The 23,974-nt window shown below is 42.2% G+C and overlaps 1 protein-coding gene across 2 annotated transcripts in view; it reads left to right on the plus strand.

The window, feature by feature from the left end:
- Positions 1 to 23,974, plus strand: part of LOC122447477 (ATP-binding cassette sub-family C member 4-like) — a 1,659,665-nt gene that overhangs the window by 1,491,523 nt on the left and 144,168 nt on the right. For both annotated transcript variants that reach the window (XM_043478129.1, XM_043478124.1), the window contains exon 1: positions 22,997 to 23,463. In XM_043478129.1, the coding sequence (XP_043334064.1) occupies positions 23,390 to 23,463 (74 nt within the window). In that variant the 5' untranslated portion in view covers positions 22,997 to 23,389. Of the gene's footprint in view, positions 23,464 to 23,974 lie in introns of those variants that run through there.

The following is a 23,974-nucleotide window of genomic DNA, read 5'->3' on the forward strand; positions in this document are numbered from 1 at the left end:
CCTCCTTTAGGATGGACTGGTTGGATCTCCTTGCAGTCCAAGGGACTCTCAAGAGTCTTCTCAACACCACAGTTCAAAAGCATCAATTCATCGGCACTCAGCTTTCTTCACAGTCCAACTCTCACATCCATACATGACCACTGGAAAAATCATAGCCTTGACTAGACAGACCTTTGTTGGCAAAGTAATGCCTCTGCTTTTTAATATGCTGTCTAGGTTGGTCATAACTTTCCTTCCAAGGAGTAAGTGTCTTTTAATTTCATGGCTGCAGTCACCATCTGCAGTGATTTTGGAGCCCATAAAAATAAAGTCTGACACTCGTTCCACTGTTTCCCCATCTATTTCCATGAAGTGATGGGACCAGATACCATGATCTTAGTTTTCTGAATGTTAATCTTTAAGCTAACTTTTTCACTCTCCACTTTCACTTTCATCAAGAAGCTTTTTAGTTCCTTTTCATTTTCTGCCATAAGGGTGATGTCTTCTGCATATTTGAGGTTATTGATATTTCTCCCAGCAATCTTGATTCCAGCTTGTGCTTCATCCAGCCCAGTGTTTCTCATGATGTACTCTGCATATAAGTTAAATAAGCAGGGTGACACCATACAACCGTGACGTACTCCTTTTCCTATTTGGAACCAGTCTGTTGTTCCATGTCCAGTTTTAACTGTTGCTTCCTGACCTGCATATAGGTTTCTCAAGAGGCAGGTCAGGTGGTCTGGTATGCCCACCTCTTTCAGAATTTTCCACAGTTTGTTGTGATCCACACAGTCAAAGGCTTTGGCATAGTCAATTAAACAGAAATAGATGTTTTCTGGAACTGTCTTGCTTTTTTGATGATCCAGCGTATGTTGGCAATTTGATCTCTGGTTCCTCCACCTTTTCTAAAACCAGCTTGGACATCTGGAAGTTCATGGTTCATGTATTGCTGAAGCCTGGCTTGGAGAATTTTGAGCATTACCTGGGAGACCTGGGTTCGGTCTCTGGGTTGGGAAGATCTCCTGGAGAGGGAAATGGCAACCCACTCTGGTGTTCTTGCCTGGAAAATCCCATGGACGGTGGAACCTGGTAGGCTACAGTCCATGGGGTCACACACGAGAGTTGGACATGACTGAGCAACTTCACTTCACTTTACTAGCGTGTGAGATGAGTGCAATTGTGTAGTAGTTTGAGCATTCTTTGGCATTGCCTTTCTTTGGGATTGGAAAGAAAACTGACCTTCTCCAGTCCTGTGGCCACCGCTGAGTTTTCCCAGTTTGCTGGCATATTGAGTGCAGCACTTTCACAGCATCATCTTTCAGGGTTTGAAATAGCTCAACTGGAATTCCATCACCTCCACTAGCTTTGTTCATAGTGATGCTTTCTAAGGCCCACTTGACTTCACATCCCAGGATGCCTGGCTCTAGGTGAGTGATCACACCATCATGATCATGTGGGTAGTGAAGATCTTCTTTGTACAGTCCTTCTGTGTATTCTTGCCACCTCTTTTTAATATCTTCTGCTTCTGTTAGGTCCATACCATTTCTGTCATTTATCGAGCCCATCTTTGCATGAAATGTTCTCTTGGTATCTCTAATTTTCTTGAAGCTATCTCTAGTCTTCCCCATTCTATTGTTTTCCTCTATTTCTTTGCATTGATCACTGAGGAAGGCTTTCTTATCTCTCCTTGCTATTCTTTGGAACTATGCATTCAAATGGGAATATCTTTCCTTCTCTCCTTTGCTTTTCACTTCTCTTCTTTCCACAGCTATTTGTAAGGCCTCCTCAGACAGCCGTTTTGCTTTTTTTGCATTTCTTTTCCATGGGGATGGTCTTGATCCCTGTCTCCTGTACAATGTCACGAACCTCCATCCATAGTTCATCAGGCACTCTGTCTATCAGATCTAGCCCCTTAAATCTATTTCTCACTTCCGCAGTATAACCATAAGGGATTTGATTTAGGTATTTAGGTCATACCTGAGCAGGTTATTTCCCTGCTGCTGCTGCTGCTGCTAAGTTGCTTCAGTCATGTCCGATTCTGTGTGACCCCATAGACGGCAGCCCACCAGGCTCCTCCATCTCCCTGGGATTCTCCAGGCAAGAACGCTGGAGTGGGTTGCCATTTCCTTCTCCGATGCATGAAAGTGAAAAGTGAAAGGGAAGTTGCTCAGTCATGTCTGACTCTTAGCGACCCCATGGACTGCATGCAGCCTACCAGGCTCCTCCGTCCATGGGATTTTCCAGGCAAGAGTACTGGAGTGGGGAGCCATTGCCTTCTCCAAGTGGTTTTCCTGACTTTCTTCAATTTCGGTCTGAATTTGTCAATAAGGAGATCATGATCTGAGCCACTGTCAGTTCCCAGTCTTGTTTTTGCTGACTGTATAGAGCTTCTCCATCTTTTGCTGCAAGGAATATAATCAATCAATATAATCAATTACTCACTCAGTCAAGTCCTATATTTTTGTGGCCCCATGGACTGTAGCCTGCCAGGCTTCTCTGTCCATGGATTCTCCAGGAAAGAATACTGGAGTGGGTGGCCATTACCTTTTCCCAGGAATCTTCCCAACCCCAGGGATCAAACCCAGTTCTCCCAAATTGCAGGCCGATTCTTAACCATCTGAGCTAACAGGGAAAGCCTCAAACTCATATTTATTATCTGACTCCATTTGTCGGGTGGAAAATTATCTCATTAGCATATTGCATAATAATGACAAAAGAAAAGGAGTGGTATCAAGATAAGACTGAAGCTCTTTACCTGGTGTTTCAAAGGGAAGAAATAAATCATTCCAGAAACTGCCCTCATGTAAAATTCCAAAGAAAGAGTGAAAGAAAGTGAAGTTTGCTCAGTCATGTCCAGCTCTTTGTGACTCCATGGATATAGTCCATTGAGTTCTCTAGGCCAGAGTACTGGGTGTGTAGCCTTTCCCTTCTCCAGGGGATCTTCCTAACCCAGGGATCAAACCCAGGTCTCCCACTTTGCAGACGGATTCTTTACCAACTGAGCCACGAGGTAAGCCCAAGTGCAGTACTAAACCAATGGCTTGTGATGATTTAGAAAAGGAAGCAGTGATCATTGGAACAACCTCTTGGGTTCAATAAATAAAGGATTGTAATGCTGAATTAAATGCATATGCTTATAAAGGCTGATGGATCTGAAGAAAACTGTACTGAAATCCTAGCATTAAGATTTTAGCAGGTGGGGACGGTTTAAGATGGCAGAGAAATAGGACGAGGAGACCACTTTCTCCCCAACAAATTCATCAAAAGAATATTTGAACGCTGAGCAAATTCCACAAAACAACTTCTGAATGCTGGCAGAGGACATCAGGCACCCAGAAAGGCAGCCCATTGTCTTTGAAAGGAGGTAGGACAAAATATAAAAGATGGAAAGAGAGACAAAAGATGTAGGGATGGAGATCCATCCTGGGAATGGAGTCTTAAAAAAAAGAGAAGTTTCCAAACACCAGGAAACACTCTCTCCGGCGGGTCCGTGGCGAGCCTTGGAATCTCAGAGGGCAACATACCCGGGAGGAAAAATAAATAAATAAATAAAGCCCACAGATTACATTCCTAACAGCAACTCCCACCAGAGCAGCAGCCCAGACACTTGCATCCCCCACTAGCAAGTGGGGGCTGGGCAGGAAGGCATGGGTAAGGACAAGGCCTGAATGCCCGAGGACGATCTGAGGGAACTATCTTGAGGTAACAACCCAAACTGTGACACATATTCATCAAATTAACAAAGATCAAACACAAAGAACAAATATTAAAAGCAGCAAGGGAAAAACAACAAATAACACACAAGGGGATTCCCATAAGGATAACAGCTGATCTTTCAATAGAAACTCTTCAGGCCAGAAGGGAATGGCAGGACATACTTAAAGTAATGAAAGAGAATAACCTACAACTCAGATTACTGTACCCAGCAAGGATCTCATTCAGATATGAAGGAGAAATCAAAAGCTTTACAAACAAGCAAAACCTGAGAGAATTCAGCATCACCAAACCAGCTCTCCAACAAATGCTAAATGATCTTCTCTAGACAGGAAACACAGAAAGGGTGTATAAACTTGAACACAAAACAATAAAGTAAATGGCAATAGGGTCATACTTATCATTAATTACCTTAAATGTAAATGGGTTGAATGCCCCAACCAAAAGACAAAGACTGGCTGAATGGATACAAAATCAAGACCCCTATATATGTTGTCTACAAGAGACCCACCTTGAAACATGGAACACATGCAGACTGAAAGTGAAGGGCTGGAAAAAGATATTCCATGCAAATAGAGACCAAAAGAAAGCGGTAGTCACAATACTCATATCAGATAAAATAGACTTTAAAACAAAGGCTGTGAAAAGAGACAAAGATGGGCACTACATAATGATCAAAGGATCAATCCAAGAAGAAGATATAACAATTATAAATATATATGCACCCAACACAGGAGCACTGCAATATGTAAGACAAATGCTAACAAGTATGAAAGGGGAAATTAACAATAACAAAATAATAGTAGGAGACTTTAATACCCCACTCACACCTGTGGATAGATTGGCTAAACAGAAAATTAACAAGGAAACACAAACTTTAAATGACACAATAGACCAGTTAGACCTAATTGTTATCTATAGGACTTTTCACCCCAAAACAATGAATTTCACCTTTTTCTCAAGTGCACACGGAACCTTCTCCAGGATAGATCATATTCTGGGCCATAAATCTAGCCTTGGTAAATTAAAAAAAAAATTAAATCATTCCAAGCATCTTTACTGACCACAACGCAGTAAGATTAGATATCAATTACAGGAGAAAAACTATTAAAAATTCCAACACATGGGGGCTGAACAACCAATAAATCATAGAAGAAATCAAAAAAGAAATCAAAATATGCACAGAAATGAATGAAAATGAAAACACAACAACCTAAAACCTATGGGACACTGTAAAAGCAGTGCTAAGGGGAAGGTTCATAGCAACACAGGCTTACCTCAAGAAACAAGAAAAAAGTCAAATAAATAACCTAACTCTACACCTAAAGCAAATAGAAAAGGAAGAAATGAAGAACCCCAGGGTTAGTAGAAGGGAAGAAATCTTAAAAATTAGGGCAGAAATAAATGCAAAAGAAACAAAAGAGACCATAGCAAAAATCAACAAAGCCAAAGGCTGGTTCTTTGAGAAGATAAATAAAATTGACAAGCCATTAGCCAGACTCATCAAGAAACAAAGGGAGAAAAATCAAATCAACCAAATTAGAAGTGAAAATGGAGAGGTCACAACAGACAAAACAGAAATACAAAGGATCATTCGAGACTATTATCAGCAAGTATGCCAATAAAATGGACAACTTGGAAGAAATGGACAAATTCTTAGAAAAGTATAACTTTCCAAAACTGAACCAGGAAGAAATAGGAAATCTTAACAGACCCATCACAAGCATGGATATTGAAACTGTAATCAGAAATCTTCCAGCAACAGAAGTCCAAGACCAGATGGCTTCAAAGCTGAATTCTACCAAAAATTTAGAGAAGAGCTAAAACCTATCCTACTCAAATGCTTCCAGAAAATTGGAGAGGTAGGTAAACTTCCAAACTCATTCTATGAGGCCACCATCACCCTAATTCCAAAACCAGACAAAGATGCCACAAAAAAGGAAAACTACAGGCCAATATCACTGATGAACATAGATGCAAAAATCCTTAACAAAATTCTAGCAAACAGAATCCAACAACATATTAAAAAAATCATACACCATGACCAAGTGGGCTTTATCCCAGGAATGCAAGGATTCTTCAATATCCGCAAATCAATCAATGTAATACACCACATTAACAAATTGAAAGATAAAAATCATATGATTATCTCAATAGATGCAGAGAAAGCCTTTGACAAAATTCAACACTCATTTATGATTAAAACTCTCCAAAAAGCAGGAATAGAAGGAACATACCTCAACATAATAAAAGCTATATATGACAAACCCACAGCAAGCATCACCCTCAATGGTGAAAAATTGAAAGCATTTCCCCTGAAATCAGGAACAAGACAAGGGTGCCCACTCTCACCACTACTATTCAACTTAGTGTTGGAAGTTTTGGCCACAGCAATCAGAGCAGAAAAAGAAGTAAAAGGAATCCAGATAGGAAAAGAAGAAGTGAAACTCTCACTGTTTGCAGATGACATGATCCTCTACATAGAAAACCCTAAAGACTCTACCAGAAAATTACTAGAGCTAATCAATGAATATAGTAAAGTTGCAGGATATAAAATTAACACACAGAAATCCCTTGCATTCCTATACACTAACAATGAGAAAACAGAAAGAGAACTTAAGGAAACAATACCATTCACCATTGCAACAAAAAGAATAAAATACTTAGGAGTATATCTACCTAAAGAAACAAAAGACCTATACATAGAAAACTATAAAACACTGATGAAAGAAATCAAAGAGGACACAAACAGATGGAGAAACATACCGTGTTCATGGATTGGAAGAATCAATATTGTCAAAATGGCTATTCTACCCAAAGCAATCTATAGATTCAATGCAATCCCTATCAAGCTACCAACGGTATTTTTCACAGAACTAGACCAAAGAATTTCACAATTTGTATGGAAATACAAAAAACCTCGAATAGCCAAAGTAATCTTGAGAAAGAAGAATGGAACTGGAGGAATCAAGCTGCCTGACTTCAGACTCTACTACAAAGCCACAGTCATCAAGACAGTATGGTACTGGCACAAAGAGAGAAATATAGATCAATGGAACAGAATAGAAAGCCCAGAGATAAATCCAAAACCTATGACACCTTATCTTTGACCAAGAGGCAAGGATATACAATGGAAAAAAGACAACCTCTTTAACAAGTGGTGCTGGGAAAACTGGTCAACCACTTGTAAAAGAATGAAACTAGAACACTTTCTAACACCATACACAAAAATAAACTCAAAATGGATTAAAGATCTAAATGTAAGACCAGAAACTATAAAACTCCTAGAGGAGAACATAGGCAAAACACTCTCCGACATAAATCACAGCAAGATCCTCTATGACCCACCTCCCAGAATATTGGAAATAAAAGCAAAAATAAACAAATGGGACCTAATGAAACTTAAAAGCTTTTGCACTACAAAGGAAACTATAAGTAAGGTGAAAAGACAGCCCTCAGATTGGGAGAAAACAATAGCAAATGAAGAAACAGACAAAGGATTAACCTCAAAAATATACAAGCAACTCCTGAAGCTCAATTCCAGAAAAATAAATGACCCAATCAAAAAATGGGCCAAAGAACTAAACAGACATTTCTCCAAGGAAGACATACAGATGGCTAACAAACACATGAAAAGATGCTCAACATCACTCATTATCAGAGAAATGCAAATCAAAACCACAATGAGGTACCATTACACGCCAGTCAGGATGGCTGCTATTCAAAAGTCTACAAGCAATAAATGCTGGAGAGGGTGTGGAGAAAAGGGAACCCTCTTACACTGTTGGTGGAATGCAAACTAGTACAGTCGCTATGGAGAACAGTGTGGAGATTCCTTAAAAATCTGGAAATAGAACTGCCATATGACCCAGCAATCCCACTTCTGGGCATACACACTGAGGAAACCAGATCTGAAAGAGACACGTGCACCCCAATGTACATCACAACACTGTTTATAATAGCCAGGACATGGAAGCAACCTAATGCCCATCAGCAGATGAATGGATAAGGAAGCTGTGGTACATATACACCATGGAATATTACTCAGCCATTAAAAAGAATTCATTTGAATCAGTTCTAATGAGATGGATGAAACTGGAGCCCATTATACAAAGTGAAGTAAGCCAGAAAGATAAAGAACATTACAGCATACTAACACATATATATGGAATTTAGAAAGATGGTAACGATAACCCTATATGCAAAACAGAAAAAGAGACACAGAAGTACAGAACAGACTTTTGAACTCTGTGGGAGAAGGTGAGGGTGGGATGTTTCGAAAGAACAGCATGTATATTATCTAGGTGAAACAGATCACCAGCCCAGGTGGGATGCATGAGACAAGTGCTCGGGCCTGGTGCACTGGGAAGACCCAGAGGAATCGGGTGGAGAGGGAGGTGGGAGGGGGGATCGGGATGGGGAATAAGTGTAAATCTATGGCTGATTCATATCAATGTATGACAAAACCCACTGAAATGTTGTGAAGTAATTAGCCTCCAACTAATAAAAAAATTAAAAAAAAAAAGAAATAAAACTAAAATTATGGTATATGATCCCATCACTTCATGGCAAATAGAAAAGGAAAAAGTGAAAGCAGTAACAGATTTTATTTTCTTGGGCTCCAAAATCAATGCAGACAGTAATGGCAGTTATGAAATTAAAAGACACTTGCTCCTTGGTAGAAATGGTGTCACAAAGCTAGACAATGCATTAAAACCCAGACATTACATTGCCGACAAAGGTCCATATAGTCAAAGCTCTGGGTTTTCCCATAGTCATGTATCAATGTGAGAGTTGGAGCATAAAGAAGGCTGAGGGCCAAAGAACTTATGCTTTTGAATTATGGTCTGAAGAAGAATCTTGAGAGTCCCTTGGATAGCAAGGATATCAAGCCAGTCAATCCTAAAGGAAATCAACCCTTAATATTCATTAGAAGGAGTGTTCCTGGCCAATACTTTGGCCACCTAATGTGAAGAGCTGTCTCATTGAAAAAGACCCTGATGCTGGGCAAGACTGAAAGCAAAAGGAGAAAGCAGGTGGTAGAGGATGAGATGGTTAAAAAGCTTCACTGACTAAATGGACATGAATTTGAGCAAACTCCATGAGACAGTGGAGGACAGAGGAGTCTGGTGTGCTATAGATCATGAGGTTGCAAAGAGTTGGACATGACTAAGTGAGTGAATAAGAACAAGAAAAACCAAGGGAATGAGGACACAATTATATTTAAAAAGAACATGGTTGCATCTGCAGACAGATGTTCTAAGGTTTGCTACCAGTGCCTCATGCAAGTTCATTCCAGAGCCCTCTCTCCATTGCCCTCATGTCTCACTTTGCTTTCCAGACCTTTACACTTCCCTCATCCAAAAATAAGCCTGGGACTAGTTCCCTGGTGGCACAGTGAATAAGAATCCACCTGTCAATGCAGGGGACACAGGTTCGATCTCTGGTCCGGGAAGACTCCACATATTGTGGAACATCTAAGCCTGTGTGCCACAACTACTGAGTGCCCATGTTGCAACTACTGAAGCCCACATACCTAGAGCCTGTGCTCCACAGCAGGGGAAGTCACCACAATGAGAAGCTCACACACCACAATGAAGAGTAGCCCCTGCTCTCCTCAACCAAAGAAAGCCGCATAAAAGCAACAAAGACTGAAAGACCAGCACAGCCAAAAATAAGTAAACAAACAATTCTGGGAATAATCAACCTTTCTTTATTTCTCTCTCTTTCTTGTTTTTATTTTATTATTATTTTATTTTTTTATTTATTTATTTTTTCCCATTTATTTTTATTAGTTGGAGGCTAATTACTTTACAATATTGTAGTGGTTTTTGCCATATATTGACATGAATCTTTCTTGTTTTTAATGTCACACTGTGTGGCAGATGGGATCTTAGTCCCCTGGCCAGGGAAAGTAAGATTAAACCTGCACCTCCTGCATTGGGAGCATATAGTCTTATTAACCAGTGGATCACCAGGGAAGTCCCTTTGTTGTTTTTAACTTTGGGGTTTTTTTTGCCCTGCCTTGCTTATTTTTAATCAGTTCCTTGATCAAACTTTGACCCTACGTGAGCAATCAATTCCTTGATCAGACATTGACACTATATGAGTGTTGCATCAACAAACTACAACAGAGTGAAAGAGAACTTTACATTCCACATGCTATCCTTTTGCCACCCAACTATGAGTATCTCCAACACAAGACCAGATTCTTTCTTCACAGCAGGTGGAATATTGAAGGAGGGAAGCAGAGAGAGGATTGATAACTGGATCATCGTGATGGGTCTGTCCACCCAAGTACTGCTGAGTTCATCTCCTGGTCTCTGCAGTCCTATCTGTTCATCTCAGCTCCACCTCCACCATTCAAGCCCAGTGAGGAGTATTTCTCTCCTGGAAAACAGAGGAAACCCTGAATTCATTCCAGCTCAGTGGTTCTCAACCAGGAACTGGATTCCCCAAGGATATCTTGCCAACAATGTCTGGACACATTTTTGGTTGCCACAACTGAGAGGAGAGGTGACTACTACATCCAGTGGACAGAGTTTGGGGACGCTGAAACACACCCTGCAATGTACAGGTCCCCTCACCAAAAAATTAAAAAAAGGCTTGTCTGGTGCAAATGTCAACCCTGCTAAGGTTGAGAAATCCTGCTCCAGTCCCCCGGTAAAACCTGAAGTGCATAATCATTATCTTTCTTTAAAGAGAAGATCAGATCGTGTCATGCCATCGCTTAAAACTTTTCAACAGTTTCCCACTCTTGGTACGAAGATTAAAAGCAAAGAAAAAAAAACTCCTTAGCTCCTAGAACTTGCATGACCTGACATTCACGTCCCCTCTTTTCTTATATTACTTGTAGTTACCAACCTAACCTTATTCCTGTTTTTCTAGAAAGCGTCATACTTCCTCCTACCTCACAGGCACATGTTATTCTCTCTTATAAGTCAATTTCTGCCCTCTCACCAGCCTCTCCCCCTTTTCCCTGCTCACTGATGCCTTCTAATCATTTAGGAGACCTCAGCTCAGAGGTGACTCCATCACAGACTCCCTCCCTGACCACTGACATGTCAGTAGCCTGAGAGGGGAGGCCACATAGGGGGAGAAACCAGGCCACCCCAAGTCTTCCTTCCAGACATCCCAGCTCAGCCCACAGTGGAAGTGAGGCCCATCTGAACATCCAGTGCCAGTGGGGCCCCCAGCTGTGGGCAAGCCTGTGAGTGATCCCAGGAGGCCAGCAACAACCCTGCCTCATCAGCCTCACAACCGTACTGAGTAATGAATAAGTGACCACTGCTTTAGGCCACTGATGTCTCAGTAGGTTGATGTAGTGACAGACAGCAGATTCATTCTCCCTGGTGTTCCTGACTGTGCAGTAAGGAGAACTCTCTGCTACTGTGGGGAGTTCTCCTCTCGTCTCCTGCTCTGTCCCCTTCACAGGACTGCTCTCAAGACCTGAGTTTCTGAGTCACAGTCCACTTGACAGGATGACGCTCTCTCCCCAGTAGGTCAGTGAGTGGAGGTGGGGAGACTGTTCCCCTTTCCATCTCACCATCCTGTCCCATCAGCTTTCCTGGAACTGCAGCCCTGCGCTGGGCAGGGATGGTCTCAGTTAGTTAACTCAAGAACCAGAATATGTTTAAAAGGGTCAGTATATATTTCAGTAAGCTGGAAAATAGCTAAAGTTTTTCACAATTTGTCTTTTCCCATACTATAAAGGGGAAATCACTTAAAGAATTGAGACTTTAGGCTTCCCTTGTGGCTCAGATAGTAAAGAATCTGCCTACAATGTGGAAGACCCAGGTTCAATCCCTGAGTTGGGAAGAGTCCCTGGAAAAGGAAATGTCAATCCACTACAGTACTCCTGCCTAGAGATGTCCACAGACAGAGGAGTCTGGCAGGCTACAGTTTATCAGGTTACAGAGAATCGGAAACAACTGAGCACCTACACTTTCTTTCTTTTGGGCGAACTCCCCAGGGCGACACCATCCCTCTTGAACCTGGGTTTTTACTGAGGGTCCCCTTCCACTCTGTTCACATGAATCTCTACCTGCCTCCTGCCAGAGACCCATCGTCATGGGAAAACCCCATCCCCATGAAGGTCTCAACACTTGAATCAGGCTCCATTCCCTGGCCAGTCACCAAATCTCGAGTTTAAATCCTCAGTTTAGCATGACGGGGCGTTTCTTGGGGCTCAGATCAGGAAGGGTAGGGGCGTTTGAAGGAGAAGATGCTGCTGGTTTCTGGGTCTAGTGTGAGCCTGGGTCTCCCAGACAATGGACTTCCCTCAAGAATCCCACTCTGAGAGGCTCCTGAGAGTCTGGTTCTTTAAGTCTTTGACCTGACAGAACAGGAAGGTATATAAGCCTCACCTAGGTTCTATCAGGCAGAGAAGGCAATGGCACCCCACTTCAGTACTCTTGCCTGGAAAATCCCATGGATGGAGGAGCCCGGTAAGCTGCGGTCCATGGGGTTGCTAAGAGTCTGATAGGACTGAGCGACTTCACTTTCACTTTTCACTTTCACGCATTGGAGAAGGAAATGGCAACTCACTCCAGTGTTCTTGCCTGGAGAATCCCAGGGGCAGGGTAGCCTGGTGGGCTTCCGTCTATGGGGTCGCACAGACTTGGACACGACTGAAGTGACGCAGCAGCAGCTTCTATCAGGAGGGGAGACACAGGTTTCCAAGAGTAAACATAACTTTTAAAGGGAATGATGCAAACTACAATTATATAAAGTAATAATTTTCTTAACTAGTCTGCTGCTTCTCCCTTAGCTAGGTCTCTAGGAAAATCATACTCTCATATGGCAGAAAAGGGTTTGATTTCTTCCTATTCTGTTAGCCCCCTCCCATGTCAGACCCCAACAAGCCTCCTTTGCCAGGTGTGGCTTGTTTCAATGGAACTTGCTCTGGAGCACACGCTCTCCCCTAAAAGCCCTCCACGGGGCTGGTGCTTGTGGTTCATGAGTGGAGAGGGGCGGGGTTCTCGCGAGTCCGGGCTCAGCTGTGTACCTACACGCCCAGATCAAGGTGCCAGGTGCATCGTCTCTGCCTTCGGACCCCTGGCCGCCATCTTGAAGCAGAGCACTGGGAGCAGCGTCTCTGCACACGGCCCTCTGCGGTGAGGTGTCACTGGAGCCATTTCTCCCCAGAGAGTCCCGTCTGAAGGGCCAGGGTTGCGAGGCCTCTGCAGGAGGTGACCTGTGAGCAAGTGAAAATCAACTCAGCACAAAGGGAAAGAAAAAAAGGTTAGATTTTTATTTTATGACCCAGATTCTACTTTCTGTTGTGTAGTTGCTCAGGTGTGTCCAACTTGTTTGTGACCCCATAGATTGAAGCCCACCATGCTCCTCCCTCCATGGGATTTTCTGGGCAAGAGTACTGGAGTGGGTCGCCATTTCTTTCTCCAGGGGATCTTCCCAACCAGGCATCAAACCTGCATCACCTGTCTCCGGCATTGGCAGGCGGCTGCTTTACCACTGAGTCACCTGGGAAGACCCAGCTTCTACTTTTACTCCAGGGAATTGTTGGTAGGCTTTGCTAGTGACTGCTTCATCAGCACCTGGCCTCCTGGAATGTTAAGGGCACCACCTTACCTTTAATGACTGTTTCCTTTGTTACCTGTGGTGATAATCCAATGGAGAGAAAGAGACTGATTTCTTCCATAAGCCTGAAGAAATAATCAATTTTGTTTGTTTTGTTGTTTTTTTACCCACAAAGTAACTCCCTCTTGGCAGGGGTTTGATGTTGCTCCTGAAATTAGTGAAAGTCCTTGATGTTCTTCATTTGAGGAAGACAACTAGATATTGTTTAAATAGGAAAGGGAAGGGTGTAGGCATCAGGGTGCAAGAGAACCAGGTCTGGGCTCCTGGGTAAGGGGCTAAGATGGTCTCATCACTATGTAAATTGTGTCTATGGTGTGAGAAAGGAAGGAGGGCTCAATCGTTAACAGAATGAAGACAGGAGCACAGATATTAAGAAAAACAGGATCCCACAAAAACTGACTCAAACCAGCTACAATCAAGATGGTGCTGAGCATGATCTAGTCACTGACCTCTAACTCATTACACCTTCATTAGAACACTAAAAATCATTCCCCTACCACCATGATAGGCACTGTGATAGTTCCAAGGCTGACCATAAAAGGCCAAAAAATGTGCAGTGATCCAATTCCTTACACTCCCCATCCCTTCCTCAGAATAGCAAGAATATTCCTCCCACTCGCTATCCTATGAAATTCCCCAACCCATAAAAATCCACAACCCCATATTTTGGGGGGCACTCTTGCCTTCTGAGAAAGTCCACATTCTGTCTGTGGAGTGTGTATCTCCCTGAATCAATTCACTTTCACTCTACTTCAGCTCGTTCTTGTATTCTTTCCTGCAGAAGCCAAGGAACCTCACTAGACAGCTAGTCTCAGGGCTCCCAGGATATGATATTTCTTTTTCCTGCACAACTGGTAACCTGGAGAATGAAGGATAGAGATTATAGATCTAAACTGACTGTAAAGTAGTTGACTTATATTTAAGAAGAATTCTTATTTATTGTCCTAGTGTCTCTTAAACTCTAGCAAAGTCTGGTTTCTGCTTTCCCAGCAGATTTTGCTTTTTTAACTTGTTTTGTTTTTAAAATCTACTTTTGCTATGGGATTTTAGGGCTTCCCTGATAGCTCTGTTGGTAAAGAATCCACCTGCAATGCAGGTGACCCCGGTTCGATTCCTAGGTTGGGAAGATCTGCTGGAGAAAGGATAGGCTACCCACTCCAGTGTTCTTGGGCTTCCCTTGTGGCTCAGCTGGTAAAGAATCTGCCTGCAATGTGGGAGACCTTGGTTCAATCCCTGTGTTGGGAAGATCCCCTAGAAAATCAATAGACTACCCACTCCAGTATTCTGGCCTGGAGAATTCCATGGACTGTATGGTCCCTGGAGTCACAAACAGTTGGACACGACTGAGTGACTTTCACTTCTCTTCGCTTCATGGGATTTTAAAGGAAGGATGTAATTGGTTCTTATCTGCTCCCCAGCTGGACGGCATACACTTCATCTCCCTCTATGGCATTCTCTCATCCTGGCTCCAGACTCCATAAGCCTGCTGCCTCCCGCTTTCTGAATTTTCCAGACCCCAAGTGGGAAATCAGGGTTTTCTACTTCACTCATAACACAGGTTTATGGCATGGGGGTCTCCTCTACAAAGCTGATAACTCTGCTGGCTTCTAGCAGGAGGTAAGGCATGAGCCATACTTGAAGGGGTTTCTATCATATCCTGTATCCCCCCTTCTTTGGGGATGGTGATCACTGGGGACAGGGCTCTTCAGCACTCTGCCTCTCATTCCCAGACATTTGCTCTCCTCTGACTTGGGTTTCGATCTCTCTTCTGTGGAGGAAATCTTTGTTGGCTGTTTTCTTGCCAATTGTGCACTTTATACCAGCACCAGTACCCTTTAAGCTATAACCTCAAGAATTCCATTTTCATTCCTTTTACACAAACACTCACACCATAGCAAGGGACAGTCAGTTTAATTTTCTGGTAAAATATCTTCTCATAATTGTTTCTACTTATTGAACATCTTTTCTGTGTTAGGAACTGCAATAAGCACTTTCACATCAACAATAACTTCATGAAATTGATACTGATTTTCAGTACCCACTTTACAAATGAGAAACTTTGTTCAGGGAATACAATTATCAGCTGGAGGTGGAAGAGTTGTCCCTGTTAGGAGGTGGCCTTCATTATTTATCTGATACATCTGCTGGGAACTTAAGGGTTTCCAATTTTTGGAGGGAACAGGTAGAAAGAAAAGACACGTTTTAGTTCTACTTACAGAGGTCTAATTTTCCAAATTGTTGTAAGTCATAATTATCTTGAAGGGAAGAGTTTCATTATATCTGGAAAATGCAGCCTTAAACTGGTAATATTTTAGACAAAAAACATGAAAATCATAACCATATTCACCAGTTCACTCAGCAACTAATCTTTTTTGTTAACAGTTTATGAAGCCATCAGGCTTTCTGCTAGATTTATAAAATTTCTTACAAAGTTGACCAGCATGGTCTGAAATTTATCAGAAGCCTATCTTTATCAAAAGTCTTTTCTATGAATCTTCTTGAACATGAAACACTTTTACAAAACTGTTTGAGTACAACAATAGCAATCTATAAATGATAGAAGATCTTTCCATAAGTGTTCATGGTGCACAGGTTAATAAACTATATTTCTCTTGTTCATCTGTCTTACATCATTTGAATTTCCAAGGCTCCATCCAGAGAGCCTAGAAGTGTGAAAGAAAGAGGAATTTTCCTCTCCCCTACACAGTATACATAATGTAAAATGAAACTTTTTAACCATTTCTTAAATGCACTGCTCTGTGGCATTAATTATATTCACATTGTTGTGAATCCATCTCCAGAATTTCTACATCTTCCCTTTAGATTTTATTAGGTTTGTCATAGCTTTCCTTCCAAAGAGCAAGTGTCTTTTAATATTATGGCTGCAGTCACCATCCGCAGTGATTTTGGAGCCCAAGAAAATAAAATCTGTCACTGCTTCCACTTTTTCCCTATCTATTTGCCATAAAGTGATGGGACAAGATACCACAGTCTCTTTGAATGTTGAGTTTCAAGCCAGTTTTTTCACTCTCGTCTGTCATCCTCATCAAGAGACTCTTTAGTTCCTCTTTGCTTTGTGCCACTAGAGTGGTATCATCTGCGTCAGTTCAGTTCAGTTCAGTCACTCAGTTGTGTCTGACTCTTTGCAACCTTGTGGAATACAGCACACCAGGCTTCAGCTGCATATCTGAGGTTATTGATATTTCTCCTGGCAATCTTGATTCCAGTTTGTGCTTTATCTAGTCTGGCATTTTGTATGATGTAGTCTGCATATAAGTTAAATAAGCAGGATGACAATATACAGCCTTGTTGTACTCCTTTCCCAATTTTTGTTTGTCTGAGAAAGTATTCAATTTTCCTTCACTTTTGAACAATCATTTCACAAATTACAGAATTCTAAGTTGGTGGTTTTTTCTCTCAACACTTAAAACTTTTTCACTCTACTCTCTCCTTGTTTGCGTGGTTTCTTAGGAGAATTGGATATAATTCTTATTTTTATTCCTCTATAGCCAAAATGTTTTTCTTTAATTTGAAAATAATAAGCCTAGTTGTAGGGGTTATTTTTCTTCATTTCTGTTACACTGCTTTTCATCTATAGCATTTACTCTTGGTTCTTTCTTAGAATCTCCATCTTTCCGTTTCTATATCCCATCTGTTCTTATATGCTGTATACTTTATCCATTAGAGCCCTTGACATATTAATCATGTTATTGTTGTTTAGTCTTTCCATCGTGTTTGACTCTTTTGTGACCCCATGAACTGTAGCCTGCCAGGCTCCTCCATCCATAGGATTTCCCCAGCAAGAATACTGAAGTGGGTTGCCATTTTCTTCTCCAGGGGATCTTTCTGACCCAGGGATCAAACCCAGGTCTCCTGCACTGGCAGGCAGATTCTTTACCACTGAGCCACCAGGGAAGCCATAGTTGCTTTGAATTCCTCATCTGATATTTCCAACATTGCTGCCATGCCTGATTCTGTTGATGCTTTGTCTCTTCAAAAATATTTTTCTTTTTTCTTTTGCCTTTTGGTATGTCTTGTAAGTTTCTCTTGAAATGCAGACATGATGTCCTGGATTAAAGGCACTGCTTTGACGGGGCTTTAGTAATGAGGAGGTGAGGTGTGAGGGGAGGCAGATCCCATGATTAGGTCTCAGCCCCTCAGAGAGCCTCTGCCTCTGGATTGTGAACCTCACAAGTTCTCTCCGCCACCCCCTGCCTTTTATGGGACACAATGGCTTGAGCCAGCTGGAGCTGGGTATTTCCCTTCCCCCAGGTCAGTTGGGCTCAGTTAATACCCTGGAGGATTAGACTCTGGTACTAGTTTTCCTCTAGGGAAGGCCTTCTTAAGAGGACTGAGTGTTCTGGTCTATTTCAAATTGGCTACTCCCCATCTCCCCACTCCCAGCAGGAAGGCTGAGGGGATTTTCCCTGGCATCTCCTGTAGGATCCTGGTGAAGCTCCTGGAGGTAAATCTCACAATATTGTGAGTCCCCGCATGACTGGGTCCCCCCAGAGGTTTTACTCTCAGATTGTTCACACTGAGCCTCCCGCAGTTTGTCAGTTATGGCTCTGGTTTCCTCCCCAAGCGCAGGTTCCCATGGTGGTTTCACCCTGAGGAAGCCTCAACTTCCTCTGTTCACCTGTGGGCCTCCCCAGTCTCAGGGGTGGCAGTTTGTCTCCTTTGACAGATGCAAGAGGAGGTCTCCCTTTCCTTTTTTCATTTTTTTTTTTTCAACTACACTCACCTAAGTTATCTTTTCCAATACCATGGATTTATCTATTTTTTACCTTTTTGGGTTTTTGCTCCCAGGTTTGCACAAGACTGACTCCCTGGTTTTCATGTTTTGGCTTAAGTTTCTCCTCTGAGCAGGCTCATTGACTACCCATTTAAATCAGGACTTGTCAGTCATCTCCAGCCACTTTCACTTCCTGTTCGTAGTCTTCATCAAACCTGATATTATCTTGTTCATTTATTTACTTGTTTACTGTCTATCTCCCACTGCTGCTGCTGCTGCTAAGTCGCTTCAGTCGTGTCTGACTCTGGGCGACCCTGTAGAAGGCAGCCCACCAGGCTCCCCTGTCCCTGGGATTCTCCAGGCAAGAACGCTGCAGTGGGTTGCCATTTCCTTCTCCACGCTTCATTGTAAACACTGTGAGAAGATAAACATTGCATGTCTTGTAGACAGTTGATTCCCAGTGCTTTGAAGGGTAGATGTATGGTAGATATTCAAAAACATGTGTTTAAAAATAGTTCATAATTATTTAATCATGTTGCGATCCCTGAACTTAGAAGTTAAATGTTTCTATTATAATTTAATAATAACCACTGCTCTGAGAAATGTTTGTATATAAATAGTTTTCTATAAGTGACTTTTTGCCTTCATCATCTTATAAGTAAAGCTCCTATTGAGTCAAAGAAGATGAACATTTTTAAGGCTCTTAATAAATATTGTCAAATTATGTGCTGAAAAAGCTATTCTAATTTATAGTTTACCAATAGTATATTACAGTGCTCATACACATTATCTTAGTTAGCATGGGGTATTCTCATTTTCAAAGAGCTTGGTTAATCTAATAGATGAGAATGAATATATTTGTATGCTTATATTACTACATTATTATTTTGCTGTAATTTTCTTTTTATTTATTCTTTTTCTACATTGTGAGCCTGAAAGCAGGGATTTCATCTTTTTAGGTATATTATTTTCTGAGAACACCTTTATTAACTCTTAGCAGTTGCTGGGCAACTTATCTCAATAATGGACTAGTTTTCCAAAAGGCTCAAAACAAAATAACTGAAGTTTCCAGTATTATTATAACATCTTAAAGGAAGACCAAATAGACTATATTGGCCCACATTGAGCAGTTTTGCCTAATTTTTTACATCAGGGATCTATATGATAGTGTAATAATGCAAATATCACAGAGGGCCAGTGGAAAGTAACACAGGTAACTCATTACTAATAACAAAGTTCTGAAATGTGAGTATGACTTCTTTTCATGAATTCAATCATATTCAAGATTTGTATAGTAACAACACCCTTACTGATTTGCTTTCTTGAGTGGGAGAGACATATGTGGTGCTAAAGCCTGTCCATTGACTAAAAGCAGTGCTATCTATAGAAATATATAGTGAGCCACATCTGTAATTTTAAATTTTCAATAGCCATGTGAAGAAGTTAAAAGGGACAAATGAAAGTAATACTAGTAAGACATTTTTAAACCAATGTGTCAAAAATACTATATCAACATGTAATAAATGTAAAAAATCATTGAGACAAAAAAGTTTTATGCTGTCTTTTAAATCTGTGGTGTATTGTACAGTTAAATCACACCTCAGTTTTTACCAAATGCATTTAAAGTCCTCAGAATCATCATGTGAATAGTGCTACTGTGTTTGATAACCCAGGGTTTATAGTATTAATAAGGATTTTCATGGCTTCAAGGGAGTGAATGTGTTTTTCAGTAATTAGAAGTATGTTCCTCATAGGTGTCATAGTTTGGGTTCCTCAGTAGCAGACCTTAAGGCAAATATTTGCATGAAATTGATTTATTTTAGAAGTGATGCTAGGAAAACACATGTAGGGAGTGGAGAAGTGAGACATAAACGGGAAGGAAACCAATAAAAAGTGTGTTAGCAAGAAAGTTACTGCTTTTGCAATAGAGTCACCCTGGGAGACAGAATTTTTCCAGCTGACAGGCAAGGGCACTGGGGCATTTATCTACCCATTCCCCATCCATCACTGGTTAAGAATTGAATCCAAGGTTTTTGGCTTGCTTTGCATATGGCCCTTGTGTGCTTTCATTGGTAGGAGATTGGTCGATAAGCAGTGAGCTCCTTAGTTCTGGAGACGAGTCAAAGGACACGAGCTGGAAAGTGACAGCTTCTGCTCCAGCAGGTCACACTGTCCAAGGAGGGATCCTGTTAGCCTCAGGAGCCCTAGGGACTTGAATGTTACAAAGACCCTGCTTTATACCACTCATCCTGTTCACTTAAGTATCCCTAGCTCTTGGAATAGTATGTATTTAATAAATAGTTACTGTATGACTTTCCCTGAGTACCTGCTTTATAAAAAATTGAATACATTAAGAGTTTCTTTAAAATTGATTTCTCCTCCAGCTTTATTGAGGTATAATTGACAATCAAAAATTGTATATATTTAAATGTACAACTTGATGACTTGGCATATATATTGTGAAATACTCATCACACCAAGCCAATCAATATATGTCACTTCACATCTTAACCATTTTGCTTTTTTAATTTTTTTTAAATTTTTTAAAACACCCAAGATCTACTCTCTCAGCAAATGAAAAGTATATGGTACAGTATTGTCAACTGTAACCACATTGTTGTACACTAGTTCTGCAGAATATATCTTGCATAACTGAAGCTAAAAGTCATGATTAATAACACCATTTTAGCTAAGGTACATGGGAAATTATCAAAGAATAATGAGATGATCTTGTTACAGGCACCACAAACTTTGATCTTTCTTCATATAATGTGAAGAGGAAGAGAAGCTGCTGAGCTGGTAAGACAGCTACACAAATAACGCTCATGAGTGGGAGTCCAAGAGTTTGTTCATTCAGTTCTACAGTCATTGATTCATTCAGAGAGCATATTCTAGACACTTTTCATGCACTGGCCATCCACCAGTGAGATGATCATGCTGGTCTTGGACTTGAATCCAAATCAAGATTCGTTATTTACTGATTCAAAGACCTTGGAGAGGTGCTATCCTTGAGTATCATTTTTCTCATCTGGAAAACAGACATAATACCTTCTTAGTTGGCTTAAAACTCAATATTCAAAAAAACTAAGATCATGGCATTGGGCTGTATCACTTCATGGCAAGTAGATGTGGAATCAATGGAAACCTGTGAAAGACTTTATTTTCTTGGGCTCCAAAATCACTGCAGATGGTGACTGCAGCCATGAAATTAAAGGTGCTTGCTCCTTGCAAAAAAAAAAAAAAAAAAAAAAGCTCTGACCAACCTAGATGGCATATTAAAAAGGAGAGACATAACTTTGCTGACAAAGTTTCATCTAGTCAAACTATGGTTTTTCCAGTAGTCTAGTATGGATGAAAGTGTTGGGCTATAAAGAAAGCCAAGTGCTGAAGAATTAATGCTTTTGAATTGTGGTGTTGGAAAAGCCTCTTGGGAGTGCCTTGGACTGGAAGGAGATCCAGCCAGTCCATTCTCAAGGAAATCAGTCCTGAATATTCACTGGAAGAACTGATGCTGAAGCTCCAATACTTGGGTCACCTGATGTGAAGAGCTGACTCATTTGAAAAGACCCTGATGCTGGAAAAGATTGAAGGCAGGAGGAGAAGGGGATGACAGAGGATGAGATGGCTGGATGGCATCACCGACTCGATGGACATGAGTTTGAGTAAGCTCCAGGAGTTGGTAATGAACAGGGAAGCCTGGTATGCTGCAGTCCATGGAGTCACAAAGAGTAGGACATGACTGAGTAATTGAACTGAACTGAACTGAATAGGGCATTGTGGGAGTTAAAAATGAAGTCAGTTCCCTAGAAATGCACATAACCTATATTCTGTAACATATGCCACTGTTATTCTACTAGGCAGGCCCTGAACTCATGAAAGAAATCATAAGGCAATCTCTCTGTCCCAAATGCCCCTTGTAGGAGGGCAGGAAAAAGCTCACTGAGGTCCCCCCACAATGTAACCTGAGATGCCAAAAGACATCTCACATATTGCAGAGGTCTCCCGTGACAGTGTGAATTCATCTACCAAGACCATTTGAAGTCTTCTAATCTTTTCTTACATTTCTTTCAAGTCTTGCAGCTCTACAAACATAATCCATGCTAAACCCTGTTATTGGCCAAGGTCAAATATTTAGCTGCTGATTGTATTGACCAATCCAAGGTCTTGTGCCCAAGGTACAGTGAGAAAAAACAAACTGAAATGTTGGCATTCTGAGCAGAGAAAAGTTTATTGCAAGGGTCAAGCAAGAAGTACAGGATGTTCATGCTCGGAAGGCTGGAATTCCCCAGTGGATTTTGGGGGAGCATTTTTAAGTGCAAGCTGAGGGATAGAGTCCAAGGTACTTGATTAGCTCATGTGCATTTTCTGATTGGTTGATGTTGAGGAGTAGAGTAATGTAGCAGGGGTTGTCATCATAACTCCTCAGGTTCCAGTTTATCATGGTCATCATGCAGTTAACTTTTCTCACCTGGTGGGCTTTCTAGCAGCTGCAAAACTCAGAAATGTGCACTAGACCCTGTTATCTGTAGCCTTCAGGGAGGAACTAAAGATTCTGTGACTGCTGTATGGCTAATCTATTGATTAAGTTTTTGTTAATACATGTTCACATTTTTCCAATCAGTGATTCTTGAGCTAGCCTTTTGTGACTCAGAGGAGGCCTGGGAGACTGAAGCTTTTCTACAAGCAAGAGACAGGCAGAGGGCATGTGGTGGGGTTGGGGTTTATCTCAGGAAGGCCCCCCAGGGTCCTGCTCCATTCCAGTTGGAGACCTTCCCACAGGGCCCTCATTTGGTCCTGAGGAGAGCAGTGTGCCCAGAGGGTGGGCTTCTATCTCCTTTTGCCAGCTTTCTCCTGGTTTCCTCTGCAGCACCTGGGGAGCCTCTGAGCAGCAGAGGTGGGTGGGGCTGAGCCTCCCTTTTCCACCTTCTGGGTGAGTGCCTGGGCTCAGACCAGGAACTTCCGCAGAGTTTACAGCCAGGTGCACTCCGGGGAGCTGGGCTGGTTGTGCCCCGCAATCAGCCTGCCTGCTTTTATCAAAGAGCTGGTAGCTTTGCCTCCCACTTGCGTGGGGCTTCTGGAAGCGTCTACCCGGGTGTCTCTTGATCCTGCAGCCCCACACATGGTGCACTGCCTCCATCCTATGCCTGTGGGAGCAGCTGCACAGAGTGGGTGCCTCAGAGGTGGTCCCTGGAGGCTGCTCAATCCTGTGAGGTGGGACCTGCAGTAACCCAAGCTCCACTCTCAGAAGCAGGTGTTCTCAGGCTCCCACCCAGTGGACCTGCGAGGCGGCCAGTCTCCAGCATCACCACCAGTGCCTCCTGAGCAGTGCGAACTGAGTCCGTGTCTGCCTTGACCTGCAAGATGCTGCCTGTGTCCCCGGAGGTGAAGCCCAACCCGCTGCAGAACGCTAATTTCTGCTCACGCCTGTTTGTCTGGTGAGTGCCCTGTCTGAGCTGTGACAATCGGCATGCCTGACACTGCCAGCTCCTTTAGAAACCGAGGGACAAGGCGAGGGAGTACGCTCGGGTGCCCAGGGTAGAGGGCAACAGGACTGGGAGAGGTGCCTGGGGACCTGGTGGCAGGGGTACTGGCTCTCCCTGCCTTGCTGCTCTCCACCCAACCAGTCTCAGAAGCCTGAGAGCTGATGCTGCAGGAGCAGGAGGTAGGGAGGCTGCCTAGGGGGAGTCACAGCCCAGCGGGAGAAGGGACTGGGCCTCCTACTCTCCACCTTATCTGTCTTCCTCAGAACCACTCAGGAATTCAGTCAGTTCTGAACTAAAGCTGCACCTTTCCCTGCTAAGCAAGCAGATTATGAACAATTTTCTTTATCTAATTATTGCCCTGCACATTTGCCATCTTCCAATAATGTCCCCACATTTTCCCATGTTCCTTAGGTGAACAACTGAGTTCCAGCTACCCTGGACTCCCTCTCTCCCCCTGTCTGTG

The sequence above is a fragment of the Cervus canadensis genome, chromosome 9 (genome assembly GCF_019320065.1).
Source record: "Cervus canadensis isolate Bull #8, Minnesota chromosome 9, ASM1932006v1, whole genome shotgun sequence".
NCBI lineage: Eukaryota > Metazoa > Chordata > Mammalia > Artiodactyla > Cervidae > Cervus > Cervus canadensis.